The 14,965-nt window shown below is 39.2% G+C and overlaps 1 protein-coding gene across 1 annotated transcript; it reads left to right on the top strand.

The window, feature by feature from the left end:
* Positions 1 to 61: 61 nt before the first annotated feature.
* Positions 62 to 14,638, top strand: rgs9a (regulator of G protein signaling 9a). The gene is made up of 17 exons (XM_018697642.2): positions 62 to 156; positions 2,056 to 2,152; positions 3,460 to 3,510; positions 3,624 to 3,730; positions 4,417 to 4,468; positions 5,115 to 5,173; positions 5,923 to 5,999; positions 7,078 to 7,159; positions 7,288 to 7,350; positions 9,751 to 9,780; positions 9,931 to 9,992; positions 10,221 to 10,334; positions 10,475 to 10,590; positions 11,659 to 11,746; positions 12,459 to 12,597; positions 12,880 to 12,962; positions 13,709 to 14,638. Exons 1-17 carry the CDS (start codon positions 88 to 90, stop codon positions 13,863 to 13,865), a joined length of 1,446 nt encoding a protein of 481 aa, XP_018553158.1. The 5' UTR covers positions 62 to 87; the 3' UTR covers positions 13,866 to 14,638.
* Positions 14,639 to 14,965: the final 327 nt, after the last annotated feature.

The following is a 14,965-nucleotide window of genomic DNA, read 5'->3' as shown; positions in this document are numbered from 1 at the left end:
CAGTATATTATAACTGGAATATTTCAAACCAGGATTTCATTTTTTTTTTAATTCATTTTTTTATTTGGTCTTCATCTGCCTGCAAATATGACAATTAGAACAGCCCGTCCGAACCGGGGACAACATTTCCGGCCCCGTATACATTGCCTCAAAAAGGTGGGTTTGTAGCATCAGGTTTTATTTAGTGTTTCAGTTCTGTATAAACTGTTGGTATTTTATTATATATGTTGATTATTCTTCATTTAATCATAAATGTATTGAATATTAATATTTAATTATTATTTACATTACAGATATTCTAATTATTAAAATGATTCTAGTTAAATGAGACTTCACATTTTTGGAGAACACTGACATTTGCTTTAATTCAAGAAAAAAAAATACAAATGAGCACAGAATCTGAGAAAAAAAATCAATAATAATAATAAAAAAAATACTGTTACTGTTTTTAAGCAGTTAAGTTTCTCATACTCAGCATTGTCAGAAATAGATTTATTTTTTCCTTTTCCTCTTACATGTAGGATCTCATTATTTGTTTGAGATTTACACATGATTTGTTTGCCAGCAGTAGAGCAGAGGATTGTTAAAGATCACCTCTAATTCCACCTTAAAGCCAATTAGCTTTGCTGTTCTGTTGCCGAAATATACTGTACAGTTTAGCAGCTCCTTGGAAGAAGATACAAACTTTTATACTCACTGACATATTAAGTCAGGACAGAACCAGTGACAGAAAAAATGGATATGTATATACATACACATGACTACATGTATGACTACTGTGCAGCAGATGTGCATCTGTATGTCTGTGCCTCTTGTAAGGCTATGTAATCTGATATTTTTCTTATACCATAATACCAGCGTGAGATGGGCCCTCAGGGTAACACGAGACAGTCACTTATTCATTTCTTTGTGCAGACATAAGGCGAATACCACTGTAAACAACAAGTGGGAGGTTGGGAGAACAGTTTGGTCATAATTTAGCTTTGGCTAAAGGTTGGATTTTATTTTAAATTACATTCCTAATATCAGTGCAAGGAATATATTTAGGTTAAGTTACATTACATTTACATTCATTCATTTGGCAGACACTTTTATCCAAAGCAACACAGAAGTGAGGTAAAACCCAGGCTACAGCAGATGAAGGAGAAGCCCTCACTGACCCTGTTATGATGTTCCCAAACTGGATATCAACTGGGCAAAACAAGCAGCAATCCAGGATATACAGACCCCACACACACACCACATTAACTGTGTGGCAAAATTATGGCAATTTCTTTGGAGATGACTAAATCTCATTTGCTACATAAATGATCACAACTTTAAATTACAGTAGGTTTCTTTTTTAATCTTGAGGCCCTGTTTTGTAGAGCCATCCTGAGTTTAAATGTAGTTTTATTATTTTTATCCTCACACTGTGCATACTCCAAAACAAACATTTGCTAATCAACTTACCCTAACTGACACACAGATAACCCTGGGGGCACGTATCCAGTAGAACAGTGCTAGGGAGTTTTCTCTGGGCTAATAATGAAGCCACTAAGTGCACTGCTCTTGATGGGTACTTCAAGGCAACAGGGTGTGTACACAATACACAGAGTGGGAGGGATGAGCCTTTAGACTTTACGTGGAAATAGCAATGACATTGTGGTATTTTAATCATGTATGTTAAGGTATTTGAAGGTTATCATGTATGCACTAGACAGGATTAACTGAGATTCCATCCACATTTTATATGAACAATGAGTTCTATCAGCTCATATGACCTTGGAATAACATATAACCTCAATAATTACTTGAAAACGATAATCTTCAAACAGTCTACAAACATATTTTAAATGACACACTTTCCATTTTAAATTCCTAAATATCCTCCCTGCTTACTCATGATGCTCTAAAACGAAGCTGTGAACTAAAGAAGATGACAGAAATGACAGCAGTGCCTTTCCTCTCCATCTGTATCAGTGATTACACTGAGTCTATTACAGTGTGTCTGGATATTCTCAATATTCTTTGGTTCACACTAATGAATCCTGGTTTCTGTCCTTCTGCCTTTAGCTGGAAGCCATTGTGGTGGAGATGCAGGACCCAAAAAGTGGAGTAAAGGGCTCGGAGCAGAAACTCAATGTCACTGCCATCCCACATGTCATCACTGGTGAGACACACACACACACACACACACACACACACAAATGGTATGCATTAGGGAACACTTTAGGGTTCAGTATCCTGCCCTGACCTTCTGATCACTGATATCCACTCTACCTCCTGAGCCACAGCCTGCTAATTTAAAGTTAAACTTTAAAACTGCACTCTACATTTTTATATTAAGATTACATCGGTTTGACTATATAGTGACAAACCCACAGAGAATTATCTTGACCACTTACCACTGACAGTAAATATCTGACTTACATTCATCAGATGGACACAAACACAATGCCAAATAAATGCTAATGTTGCTCTGTGTCTGCTGGATGTGTAAAAGTGCCGTTAACTGCAACTTTATAAGGTGTGTCATGTTATCCAAAAACTGAATTATGCAGCTTTAAGTTTGGCGTTGTTATACTCAAAACTTCACTGCTGTTTTATCAGCATATCTAGGTTATACTCATTGCTTTTATTTTTTAAAAGAGGACAGTGCATTTATTGTTCAAACATAAGATCTGTATAAATTCACCTGACAGCACTGACAATACACTGTCACTGCATTATTTAAAGCACAGACTGTGTGAAGCTCCTGACAGGCTGCCATGAACGCCTAAGCTGCTAACACAGGCTAAATAAGGCTACCCACAATTGGATGAGATCTGGACAGTGCTTTAGGAGCCAAAGTGGCTTTTTAATCTGGTCTAAGACCAGCAAGGGAAAGGTCAGGATGGATACATGGGCCAAGTGTGAGTCGAGGTGGTCTGAGCGACTTCTCATGCTTAAACTCTGCTGCTGAAATATTTGAATAATTACTTGCCATGAAACTATAACACTCATTTGAAGTTCCACCATCATCATGCATGTTGTGATAGTTTTCAGTAGGCACTGCCCCTCGGCTGGTCCACCACAGAAACTGAAGCTGTAAATGTTAAAGCAAGAAAACAACACATTGTGTAATGAATGGAATATAAAAGCTAAGCACATTAATAAATGGAGTAAAAGCAAAATCTGAAAGACTTTGAAAGATTTGCAGTTTTATACTGATGCAAAAACATCCCAATACAATGATTTTTGACCAATTTGATCAAAGGACTGTGTCAAATGAAAATAGTTTGAAGAATAGCAGGAAGTTGAGGTCTGGTTTGAGTAACATGAATGATGTAGACAGGTCGCTAAAGACCCAAGACATGCACTCAGCATCAAATTTACTTGTGCTGGTAAAGAATTCATTTACATCCATCCAGAGACTGGAGTCTGTGGTATGTATACAGTCTATGCAGCATTCCAGCTCTTCTCTGTGTTCCCTCACAGGTAAAGACATAATTGCATGGATTGCCAACAAGATGAAGACCACACCAGAAGGTAGAGTCTGTAAACTATGAAAATCAAAGACTTGTAGCAGAAACAATGGCCAAATGTTGTTAACTACCTCATCCCACTCATTTCTCTGCCTCCTCCTGTCTGTGTTGTTTCAGAGTCTAATGCCTTTGGCACCATGTTAGTGGCCTATGGCTACATCTACCCCCTGCAGAACCACAAGAAACTGGTCATGTGCAATGACACCAGCCTCTACCGCTTCCAGGTAAAACTAAATCCTTACTTCTACTCAGCCGCCCATAGTTGGAATCAGTGTCACACTTTATCATCACAGGGAAACAGAATTTGGAGAGAATTTCACTTTACCAAACTCCTCGAGCATCGATTCCTGCACAGCTCACTGCTGGTGTTTTAAACTAGGTGGACAATATGGGAACACTGTGGGGTGCTCTCACATCATTTTCTTGTAATATATATGATAAAGTATGATGAGGTAACCACTAAAGTTGCACTGGCTGGACAGTGGATTTTGATATCAAAAACTCTTGATGAATGTCCCATGTGTCCGATATGTGATTACGTTCAGGTAACAAAGGTATTTTGGTTCAGGAATGTGGTTAGTGGTGAAATGTCTTTCAGTAAATGTGTTCCAATGTGCGCTTGTGTCACTTTGACTTCTTCAGTATTGAAGCAAGGCCATCATTCTCTAAGTCATTTAAGTGCTGTCAGTGACTAAACAGAACCACGTGCATTGATATTAATGTTCCCTATTTATGTTGTTAGAAAATGTACTCTATGTTGCATCACATTTCTCTGAAAACATAATTGCTGTTGTAAATCATTAGCATTTTTATAGACAGAATTGGTTATAGCTACTGTTTATGTCTTCTGTTTATTATTTATGTTTATACATGATCATCACTAACGTCGTCTCCATCTCAACCTGTTCAGACCCCGTATTTCTGGCCAACACAGAAATGGGTTGCAGAGGATTCTGACTATGGTGGGTGCAATATGTCGTCTGAGGTGCGGGTCTGTAGAACAGAAAGATCTAGAACTGTTGAATCACATGTAGGGATGCACAGTATATTTGTGGCTGATTTATTATTGACCACTTAGTAAGAAAATGAAGTTATTGTTATTGCAGAGAATGCTGCAGAGTGGGAAAACTGGGTTCTGGGGGGTGATTTCACATGGCGCATGGTTTCACATGACACAGAACAACTTGCATTGTTTTAGAGGAAGGGACTTGAATCCCAAAAATGATCTGGCAAATCTGAAATGGGAAGCATTTCAGCTCCTCCTGAGCGACACATTTAATGAAAAATTTGAGATTTGCTGAGGTGACAGCATGCAGCATGGGATAGGACTGTAACTAAACAAATCCATTTATATGTACTATAAACAAGACAGCTGTGGAGTTGTAGGAAGGTTTATTTTTTCAGTTTTGACTCCACAGCTAGACTAAACCCATCTGTATACTATGAGCTGCATATGAAACTGATATCAGTCCTCTCTGCTTGTGGGTGAAATGTCAAAAAACAAAACAAAGTAAGATAATTTCCCAAGTTTCCAGGACATTCAACTGCTTGTAATGTTTTTTTAGCACATGTGAAACTAGTAACTAATGATTGTTGTTGTGATTGCAGCCATTTACCTCGCCAAAAGGAACATCCGTAAGAAAGGCAAGCTAGAACCCTACGAACAGGTACATGAACAGGTGTAGAGAATGTCAGTGTTTCTGTGTGTGTGTATGTACATGTGTAAAAAATCAACTGCTTTCATTTCATAGATCACAATAGCTGTATGACTTTGTTATGAATTTGGTCCCAGCTCTCTGATCATGTTTGAACAACCAATTTTAAACTGTTTTCAAAAACAATCAAAAGTGAACTTCGAGCAGTCTTTGTATCTGAGGAGAGTTATCAGATGCTATGATAAAACCAGGGAGTATGTCCTCTCTTGGTTTACTTGGGATATAGATGTTAATAATAGCATTTTAATAACTCTTTATCAACATTCAGATGGTAAGTGTAATGGAAAGTTGTGAAAGTTACATTTCTACAGATGGTGGAATAATATAGACAGGGACTGGAGACATGGCTGTGTGATGATATTTTAACAAAGCTCCTCCAGAATACAGTAAACTGTACACACAGACTGAGCGATAGTCCTCATGACTGGTAAACTAATCTTCATGTGTTAAAGTGCCCCTTTAATGTCTGTTCAGATATTTCACATAATTCAATTTACCCCAATATTTCATTATAACTGAGGATAAAGCTTAACTAGAGTAGGGCTTAATTGTTTCTACTGGACGCCAGTCATTCCTGCGCCTCTGTAGAGTGCTGCAGTGTCTCTTGTCACTGTTGTGTCTGCCTCTTTCTGCAGAAACAGATGAGGAGCGAATTAACAACTTGTTGCATCATGCTGTCACTGTATTTGTGATTCAAACAGGCACATTACAACCACCTCCACGAATGGCTGAACCACAAGTGGGACTTTATTGTGATGCAGGCCACGGAACAGTACAAGTACGTGAAACATACGTCTATCTACACAGACATATGTGAAACAATTACAGTTTCCAGTCCACTGGTGGATGAAGTGAATAACATCAATCATCTCGTTACAACACAATGTTCTGCTGAGGAACCTTTGGTCCTGACATTCATTTGGACGTTACTTTGTCACGTACCACTCACCTAAATATTGTCACAAACAGGAACTGCTCAGAAATGTCTCGAGGGACATGATAAAAAGAGTCAAAGTTGACCTGGGCTCCAAACTCCCCAGATCCCAAACTGATTCAGTACCTGTGGGACCTGCCTAATATTGCATAGGTCCCCCTCATACTAGCAAAACAGCTCTGACCTGCTGGGGCTTGGACATGGGATCTCTGAAGATCTCCTGTAGTGTCTTACACCGGGACATTGGCAGCTAGATCCTTTGGGTCCTGTGGGTTGCAGGATGGGGCCTCCGTGGATCTGACTTGTTCTGGATCATCCCACAGATGCTGGGTCAGATTGGAATCTGGGGACTCTGGAAGCCAGGTCAACACCTTGGGCTCTTTGTCGTGTTCCTTTGAGACATTTCTGAGCAGTTTTTGTGGTGTGGTGGGAGCATCATCCTGCTGGGGGAGGCCCCTGCCATTGGGGAGTGTCCTTGGTCTAAAACAATGTTTAGGTGGGTGGTACATGTCAAAGTAACATCCAGATGAATGAAGGACCCATGGTTCCTCAGCAGAACATCGTATTGTAACAAGATGATGAATGTTATTCACTTCAGCTGTCAGTGTTATTAATGTTATGACTGATGTTATGACCTATGTACATATATATACATTTATGTGTACATACATATATAATGTATTTGTTGTATATGTTCTTACAATCTACTCCTGCTCAGAGACCAGCATCATCATTTCAACTACCTAGTTTGTGAGGTTTTAGGTTTTGGTAGATTAGTTCCTCTTATAACACCTCCCACTTCCCATTCTTTTTGTGTTTGTGCACATGTATGTGTGTGTGTGTGTGTGTGTATGTGTGTGTGTGTGTGTGTGTGTGTATGTGTGTGTGTATGTGTGTGTGTATGTGTATGTGTGTGCATCAGGGCTGGTAAGGAGAGGAAGAAGCCGGATCGTGTGGTATTTGACTGCCAGGAGAGGGCTTACTGGATACTGAACAGGCCTCCGGTCAGTGTGTGTGTGTGTGTGTTACTCTGTGTGTTTATATATACAGTACCATGTATATAGATCTCATTATGATGTGATTATTTTACTGTGATGAACATCAGTCATGAACCTGTCCTGTGTGTGTCCAGCGTCGTACCCACAGTGCTTTGGACTGTGGTCCAGAACGTCTTATTGATCCCAATGAAGATGAGGTAACAGGTCAGTACGCGCACACACACACACACACACACAGTGGAAAAATCGAGGTCAGCTGGTCTTTAAAGAAACTTACTGGAGCTTAAGATGCAGAGTGGTATTGCAGGGCTGATCTCTACAGACATATCCACTTAGAGACTAGAACCTGCCTCTCTGGTTCACTCTCTCTATCACTCCATTCCTCTTCCCCACCTTTTCCTTTCCTTTCCTGTTCAAATCTATTCTCCTGTTATATTAATGGTGGAAGACAGTATAGGCTGAGTACTGTAGACCTCAGGTCTAATAACAGTGTTGTGCTCAACTGCTCTCATTTGCATCTTCTGACATATTTTACTGTAATGGCTGTAACCCTGCAGTTGCAAAAGTGTCAAGCAGATTCATGTGATGCTGCTGAAGATAACACTAAGGTCATTGTGTGAAGTGAAATGGGAAACTCTGTGAAAAGTGAAACAAAGTGAAAAGTGGAACTCTGCCAGATTGATTCTATTTCAAGCGAGTCTCAGCATCTTCTATTGTATCTACTTTCCTTGGCAAATCTGATGCTTACTGTTTCTAAGGAGCAGTAAAGAGACTTAAGGTGCTTATCATATCCAGCAAAGCTTAAGATGACTCTTGTGTTTGGCAAGAGTTCAGCATCTCTCATATTAGTACACAGAGGACATACACACAACTCTTTTTACCTTTACTGTTCCATAGACACTGTATATGCTGGAAGACAGATTATAGTGTTGTCTGGATGTGCCACGTATTGTTCTCCCAGTGAACCTTGGGAGTTCCCATTGTGATCAGCTAGATCACCATGTGCTGTATCCTCAATAGTCAAACAAAGCTCTGGCAGTGCACCTGTTCTCAGTCCTGGGTAATGTTTGGTTTTCTTATAATGACATTACCTCAAACACATCCAATAACATTTGGTAAAATGGCAGTTGTAGCAATATTTCTGTTTGAAATTAAGGAGACAGTGTGGTTGAGTAGGTAACACCAGACAGTGGTGGACACCAGTTTTGAGGTACTTACACTGTATTCAGGTATTTCCAATTCATGCCTTTTCCTGCTCTACATTTAGATTACAAATAAATGATTTTACAGATTAAGATTACATACAAAACATATGATGAGTTTACAAAATATTATTAATAGATTAAACTACCCAACAGTTTATACTGTAAAATATTTCATGACAATACTCTCATGTAATGAGATGTAACAGTATAATATTCACAGGGTCTAAACAATTAGTCGATTAACTGTTCAGTGGAACGACAGAATAATAACCTGTGATTAATGACGTTTTTTAAGCAAATCTCAAATATGTGTATTTTCTTTTCATCACTGTAAAGTGAATATCTTTGACTTCTAGGACTGTTGGTCAGACAGCATGTGATGCTGTAAATGTGAATGCAATGAAATCTTTGAAAATGTATTATATTGTTGTTAATACACATTACAGAAACTGTGAGTAAATGAGGAGCACTACTGAGGCTCACACAATCATAGTGTCTTAAATTTTAAGAGGAAGGATTCAACCTTTTTTTTTTGGTGCTGAGGCTGAACTGAAGGACAGATGTAAATTTTCTTTAAATGTACAGGATGAAGATCAGAAATATTAGAAATATTCCTATAAAGAGTAATTGTTTCATTCATTGCATTTTTCCTTGTTCTGTCTTTTTCTCCTTTCAAACAGATCTCCTTACACTGATGAAGAGAGAGTACTGTAATGAAATAAGCAAAAGGAAAACTAGTGTAGAGTGTTTTGCCCAGACTGTTATTCTTGTGTGTAAATGCCACTCGTGTAAATGAATGTCCCATGTGGTCTTTAATCAGTCTCTCCAGGAAATGCCCACATTACAGTTGCAATTATGATATTTGAGGAGCTTGAAATGTTGTCTTATTCCTGCAGTAATTCTGTCCTAAATGGTCACATGGGAGAAATTTGACCCCACATTCCTGCACAAAGTAAACCTGTCAGTTTAAACAGGGTTAATTATATCTGATGATGCTGTAAAAACAAACAAACTTTGGAATTATTTATGAACATTATTTCACAACCTCAAAACTGTATTTCTGTCAATTTGAGCCCGTAGAAAACCATAGAAAAGTTTTACTCTCACTGGGCCATAGCTGCTCCATTTTTCAATTTTTCAAAGTAAAGTATTGATATGTGGCTGCAGGAAACTTTGAAAGCTCAAGTAACCTTTACCCTGGAGTGACTGTTTACTGATGTGTGATCCTGTGTTTTTGCAGCAATCTTCTATAGATAACACATCCACATCCAAATGTTCCTCTGCACTTTGTCACACTAGATATAGATAGATATACTGGTCACAGTGATGTGAGTTAACTCCACCTAACAAACTGTTTCCAGGACAACAAACTTTTTTCTCGTTGTTTTTCAGAAAATCAGCTTTGACCAATACAGACGTATGGTAAGTCATAATATTTAGATAGTAATGATTGATGACTGATATAATATATTATTTTATTATATTGGAGTTTTAAAACAACAATAGTGAGCAGCACATTTTCTCATATGGACTGTCAGAACATTTACATTTTGTGTTCCTCTTTTATTCTAGAACATGTTCTATCAACAAGCCATCATGAGGTCAAAGGTCAAATCTAGCGTGTCCCTTGGAGCGTAAGTTCCTCTGCTACCTTTCTTAAGAACTTTATTGGGGTTAATTTAAGGTTTTATCATAATTATGACTTAATGTCTTGTTCTTATGTGCAAATTATTATTATATTATTATTATGATAAAATAATCTCATTAATACAAAATGAAGGATCTTGTTATTATGAGAACAGGATCTTTGGATTATCATTGACACATAGGATCAGTCTTACTTAATAGCTATGTCTTTGCAGACTGGTCAAGTACATCACAACCTACAAAAACCACGACCCATTCCTGGCTCCATGTCTACCCAGCAACCCCTGGCAAACAGACAACGACACATACTGGACCCTCAACATGAGAAGGTGAGGATGACCACACTCTCACTCTCTGTCTGTCTGTCATCGTCACTGCATAATGTCTCCACTGTCTCACTGCTTTGTAAAAGTGTAACATGGATAAAAGTCATGCATGAGCGAGTTACTGAGCCTGTGTTTGTGTTCAGAGTTGACGTCCCCACTAAGATGAGAGTGGAGCGCTGGTCCTTCAGCTTGTTTGAGCTCCTGACCGACCTGCGAGGCCGAGACGATTTCAAGATCTTCCTCAAGAAGGAGTTCAGTGGTATGTTACTAAACTTCCTAAAATACATTTCAGCTTGGATCATGTATCTCTGGTGTTGAACCTGTGTGGAGTTTGCATGTTCTCCCTGTACCTGTGTGGGTTCTCTCTGGGTTCTCCAGCTTCCTCCCACAGTCCAAAGACATGCAGGTTAACGTGGTGACTCTAAATTGTCCCTAGGTCTGAATGTGAGTGTGAATAGTTGTTTGTCTTTACATGTCGGCCCTGATATATAGATTAGTGATCTGGATGTACCCCCGCCTCTCAACCAATTGGCTGACTGGGTTGTCCTTGACAAGGATAAGCAGTATAGTTCATGGATGGATGGCAGAACACATTGATATTGATAGACACGCAACAGACAGAAAGGCTACAGTAACTCAGATTACCACTCTTTACAACTGTAAAGAACAGAAAAGCATCTCAATGAACAACAGCTCCAACCTTGAGGTGAATGAGCTACAACAGGACCACATCAGGTTCCAGTCCTGTCTGAAATCTGAGGCTGCAGTGGTCACAGGCTCACCAAAGCTGGACAGCTAAAGAGTGGAAGCATGTAGTCTGGTCTGATGGACCTGGATTTCTGCTGAGGCAACAGAATGCTGTTGTCTACCTGAGTACTGTTGCTGACCATGTTCATCCCTTTATGGCCACAGTTTACCATCCTCTAATGGCTACTTCCAGCAGGATAATGCTCCAAGTCACAAAGCAAAAGCCATGAACATGACAGTGAGTTCAGTGAACGTCAGTTCACTTCCTCCCAGTCTCCAGATCTGAATCCAGTAGAGCAGAGGATGTGGTAGAACAGGAGATTGGCAGCATCAATGTGCAGCTGACAAATCAGCAGAAATAATGTGATGCAGTCATGTCAACATGGAGCAGAATCTCTCAGGAAAGTTTCCAACATCTGAAGGAATCCAGAGCAAAGGAAGGGTCTACCCAGCATTAGTATGGTGTTTCTCATAAAGTGTTTAGAGACTGTATCTTTGCTAATAAGCACAAAGTTATGAAGACCTAATCTTGTGTGTGTGTGTGTGTGTGTGTGGTGGTGTGTGTGTGTGTGTATCCCAGGGGAGAACTTGGCTTTTTGGGAAGCAGCTGAAGAACTGAAGTGGGGCACTGCATCTTCCATGTCAGCAAAAGCTGAGACCATCTTCAAGTAAGACATAATAAACCAGGACTGTCTCTCTCTCTTTTTCTCTCTCTCTCTATGTGTGTGTGTGTGTGTGTGCATGTGTGTGTCTATTGCGTGATGTGTCAGTCCACTGTTCTGGTCCCCCCTCTTATACAGACATCAATCTGCCTCTGTGGCTATCCTACTAAAATGTACTTTCTACTCTACTACATGTATTGGACAGCTCTAGTTACAAGTTACTTTTAAGATGAAGGTCTTACACAGTACAATATAACAGGCTTGAAAACACAGCACATTGCTGAGGATTGAACCAGTGGTTTCCAATCTTTTTGGCCTCTGATGTCTTACAAAAAGCAGTGTGTAGTCATGGTGATGGCCATCATGTCCCTCCAGCAGCTACAACAGTAACATACTGCTACACACTAATGCTTCAGTATTAATCATCTAATGATCAAACCAGCACTTTTACTGATATAATACTATGACTACATTTTATTTGTAATACTTCTGTATGTTTACTTAAGTGGGATTTTTTTTGTGCAGGACTTTTATATCTAATGAAGTATTTTTACATGTGCGGTACTTTTACTTAAGTAAAGAATGAGAATACTTCTCTTCCATTAAACACAGTGTTACAAGCTGCTCCAATACAGATACTTTCTTCCATTTGACTTTTGTGTGTGTGTGTGTGTGTGTGTGTGTGTGTGTGTGTGTGTGTGTGTGTGTGTGTGTTCAGGACCTTCCTGGCCCCAGGTGCCCCCCGCTGGATCAACATTGATGGCAGGACGATGGGTCTGACAGTGAAAGGCCTGGAGCATCCTCACCGCTACGTGCTGGAAGCAGCTCAGACACACGTCTTCCTGCTCATGAAAAAGGTGTGTCTGTGTGCTGTTGAAGGGGAAACTGATGATCTAAAATTCTTTGTTCAGACCCAAAACTTCTTGTTTAATGGGACAGGAAAGGTAGAAGGTACCTCTGCTACTCCTGTTGAGTCTACAGCAGTCACCAGATCAGCCACTGTTCCTTTAGGTCAAGGCTGTGACATGTACTATAATTTGACAGAGCCTGTGTGTGCACATGTTCAGATGGATATTAAAGGTGCTTTTGTTAGGTGAAGCTGAGGTTACCAGCAGTCTCATGTGCTCTCATTGGTACAGGATACTTTCTTCCGTTACCTCAAGTCACCGGTGTACAAAGACATCCAGAAGAAGGCACTGAACCCTGAACCTCATAACTTCAGGTTGGTGGCTAAAATGATTTTATTCCATGCTGCTGTTCTCTCTGACATCTAGAATGAAAAGACGTTGACCTCATGTTCAATAAACTGTGTACAGCTTGCAGTTATTAGTCTTTCAAACATACAAAACTACAGGTACATTACAGCAGCTGTTAGCACAGTCAGATTGACTTGATTGGAAAAATGCTAGTGTGTTAAACATGCAGGTTAGAGCTGGAGAGCAGAATAAAGTAAGAGTAAGAGTAGAATAAAAAAAAAAAAACCCTTTATCAAGGACTGAAATGGAGCTTAAAGTTTAAACGACTGGTTCACACATATTAGAGATAACACATCTCATACACCCTGGTGTATCTCCCATGCCTCCACTCAGTGAGGAACCCAAGTCACATGAAAACACATGGTGGTAAATGGTTTGAGATTTAAGCAGTGTCATACAGTGTACATGGATCAAACTCAAACCACTTCAATTACATTTTGACAGCAATTAGTATTTTGGATTATACCTGGTATTATTATTTTTCAGCAGAGCTCCAAATAAAACCACATACAAGTCAATTATGCCTAAAAAGCCAGTATCAGTTATCAGCAGGTGAACTGACCACTTAACGCTTCACACCTGTATTAAAAAAAAAAAGAAGAAGGAGAAGAATAATAAAACCAATGAAGGCCACTTATCAGAATATTGTCCCTATCTAGTGAAAAAACCTTCCTATCATCGTTTTTAATCATATTTCCTTTTTTCACCCTAGTCCGGCCCAGCTGGAGCAAAATGCTCAGAACCGAAGCCCGGGCATCCATCCCATAATCCTCTGGCAGCAGGAGGAGGAAGAAAAGGCAAAGGCTGCCGCTGCCTCCGCTCCTGTCGACGTCAAGGCCATGATGAGCAAAATAGACAGGAAGAAGTAAAAGTGTAGAGTGGAGGTGTGAGTGTGTGATTGTGTGTGTATGCAGGGTTTTGCAGTACTTGTCATGTGACACACACCATATCAGCACAGGTACCAGCTGCTCCTCACAATCATCCCAGTAAGTGTTGATCTGTTTTAGAAAATTATCAAACATGAGAAATGGAGTTTTCATTGATATGTATTTGAAAGATAAGAGGAGGATCAGAGGGGATATATCACATGCCATAGAGACTGCTTTTTTAAAAGTGATGCATTATTTCCAGATCTATGTTGTGTTCTGTACAAATCACATTAATGTCAAAATTTGTATCAATTCAAATCGATTTCATTGTAAATATTTAAAATAAAGATTATTATTATTATTATTATCAGTAAATTAGACGCTTTGTCCAAAGCCAAGCCTATTGTCTAATATCTGATTTTCACTAGAGCCAATTAAACTGCTTTTTATGTGCTGACTGTGTGATAGTTATGTTTTCCATGTATATTAGTCCATACAACAAGTTATTGTATTGTAGCTTTAGTTGCTGCAGTATGTATGTAAACAGAATCACTGTGGCTGTCTACAAGACAGACTGATTTTTACTAAACTGTCTGTACCTGCTACAAACTGTCAGATCAGTTCTCATTAAAATGCACAACAGTGTGAGTACATTCGAGTTTAAGAGAATTCCATGTGGATATTTGTACAGTATGTAAATCTTACTGCCTGAGTTTAATAAATGAGGTCAAGTTAAATCAGACTTCATATCATTTTGTGTGTGTATGTGTGTGTGTATGTGTGTGTGAGCTCCTTCAACTTAAAACTGTTTAACTTGAAGGATGAATCCTATTGACTTTAAACCCTCTGTGTTTATTATAAATGATCACTGGCCATTTTCCACAGGAAGCTGTTTGAAGGCAGAATATGATAATGACATCTATCAACTCATCAGTGCCACAGTTTGAACAGGTTATAATATAACAAACACTTTTAGATGCTTTTACAAACTAATTAAAAATCCACAACTGAAATTGCTAGTTTACAAAAGTATTCAGATCCTTCATTCACTTCCCTTTGGCAGCAGTTACAGCTTTGAGTCTTTTTGGGGATGTCAGGAC

Source organism: Lates calcarifer, linkage group LG11 (genome assembly GCF_001640805.2).
Source record: "Lates calcarifer isolate ASB-BC8 linkage group LG11, TLL_Latcal_v3, whole genome shotgun sequence".
Lineage (NCBI taxonomy): Eukaryota > Metazoa > Chordata > Actinopteri > Centropomidae > Lates > Lates calcarifer.
Note: the sequence above shows the minus strand (reverse complement) of the source record. Positions and strands in the feature narration are given on the sequence as shown.

Coding starts and splice junctions, on each gene's coding strand:
- rgs9a (XM_018697642.2), top strand. CDS start 88: ATGACAATTAGAACAGCCCGTCCGAACCGGGGACAACATTTCCGGCCC. Junction 9,781..9,930: donor TTGACCAATACAGACGTATG/GTAAGTCATAAT, acceptor CTTTTATTCTAG/AACATGTTCTATCAACAAGC. Junction 12,963..13,708: donor CCTGAACCTCATAACTTCAG/GTTGGTGGCTAA, acceptor TTTTCACCCTAG/TCCGGCCCAGCTGGAGCAAA.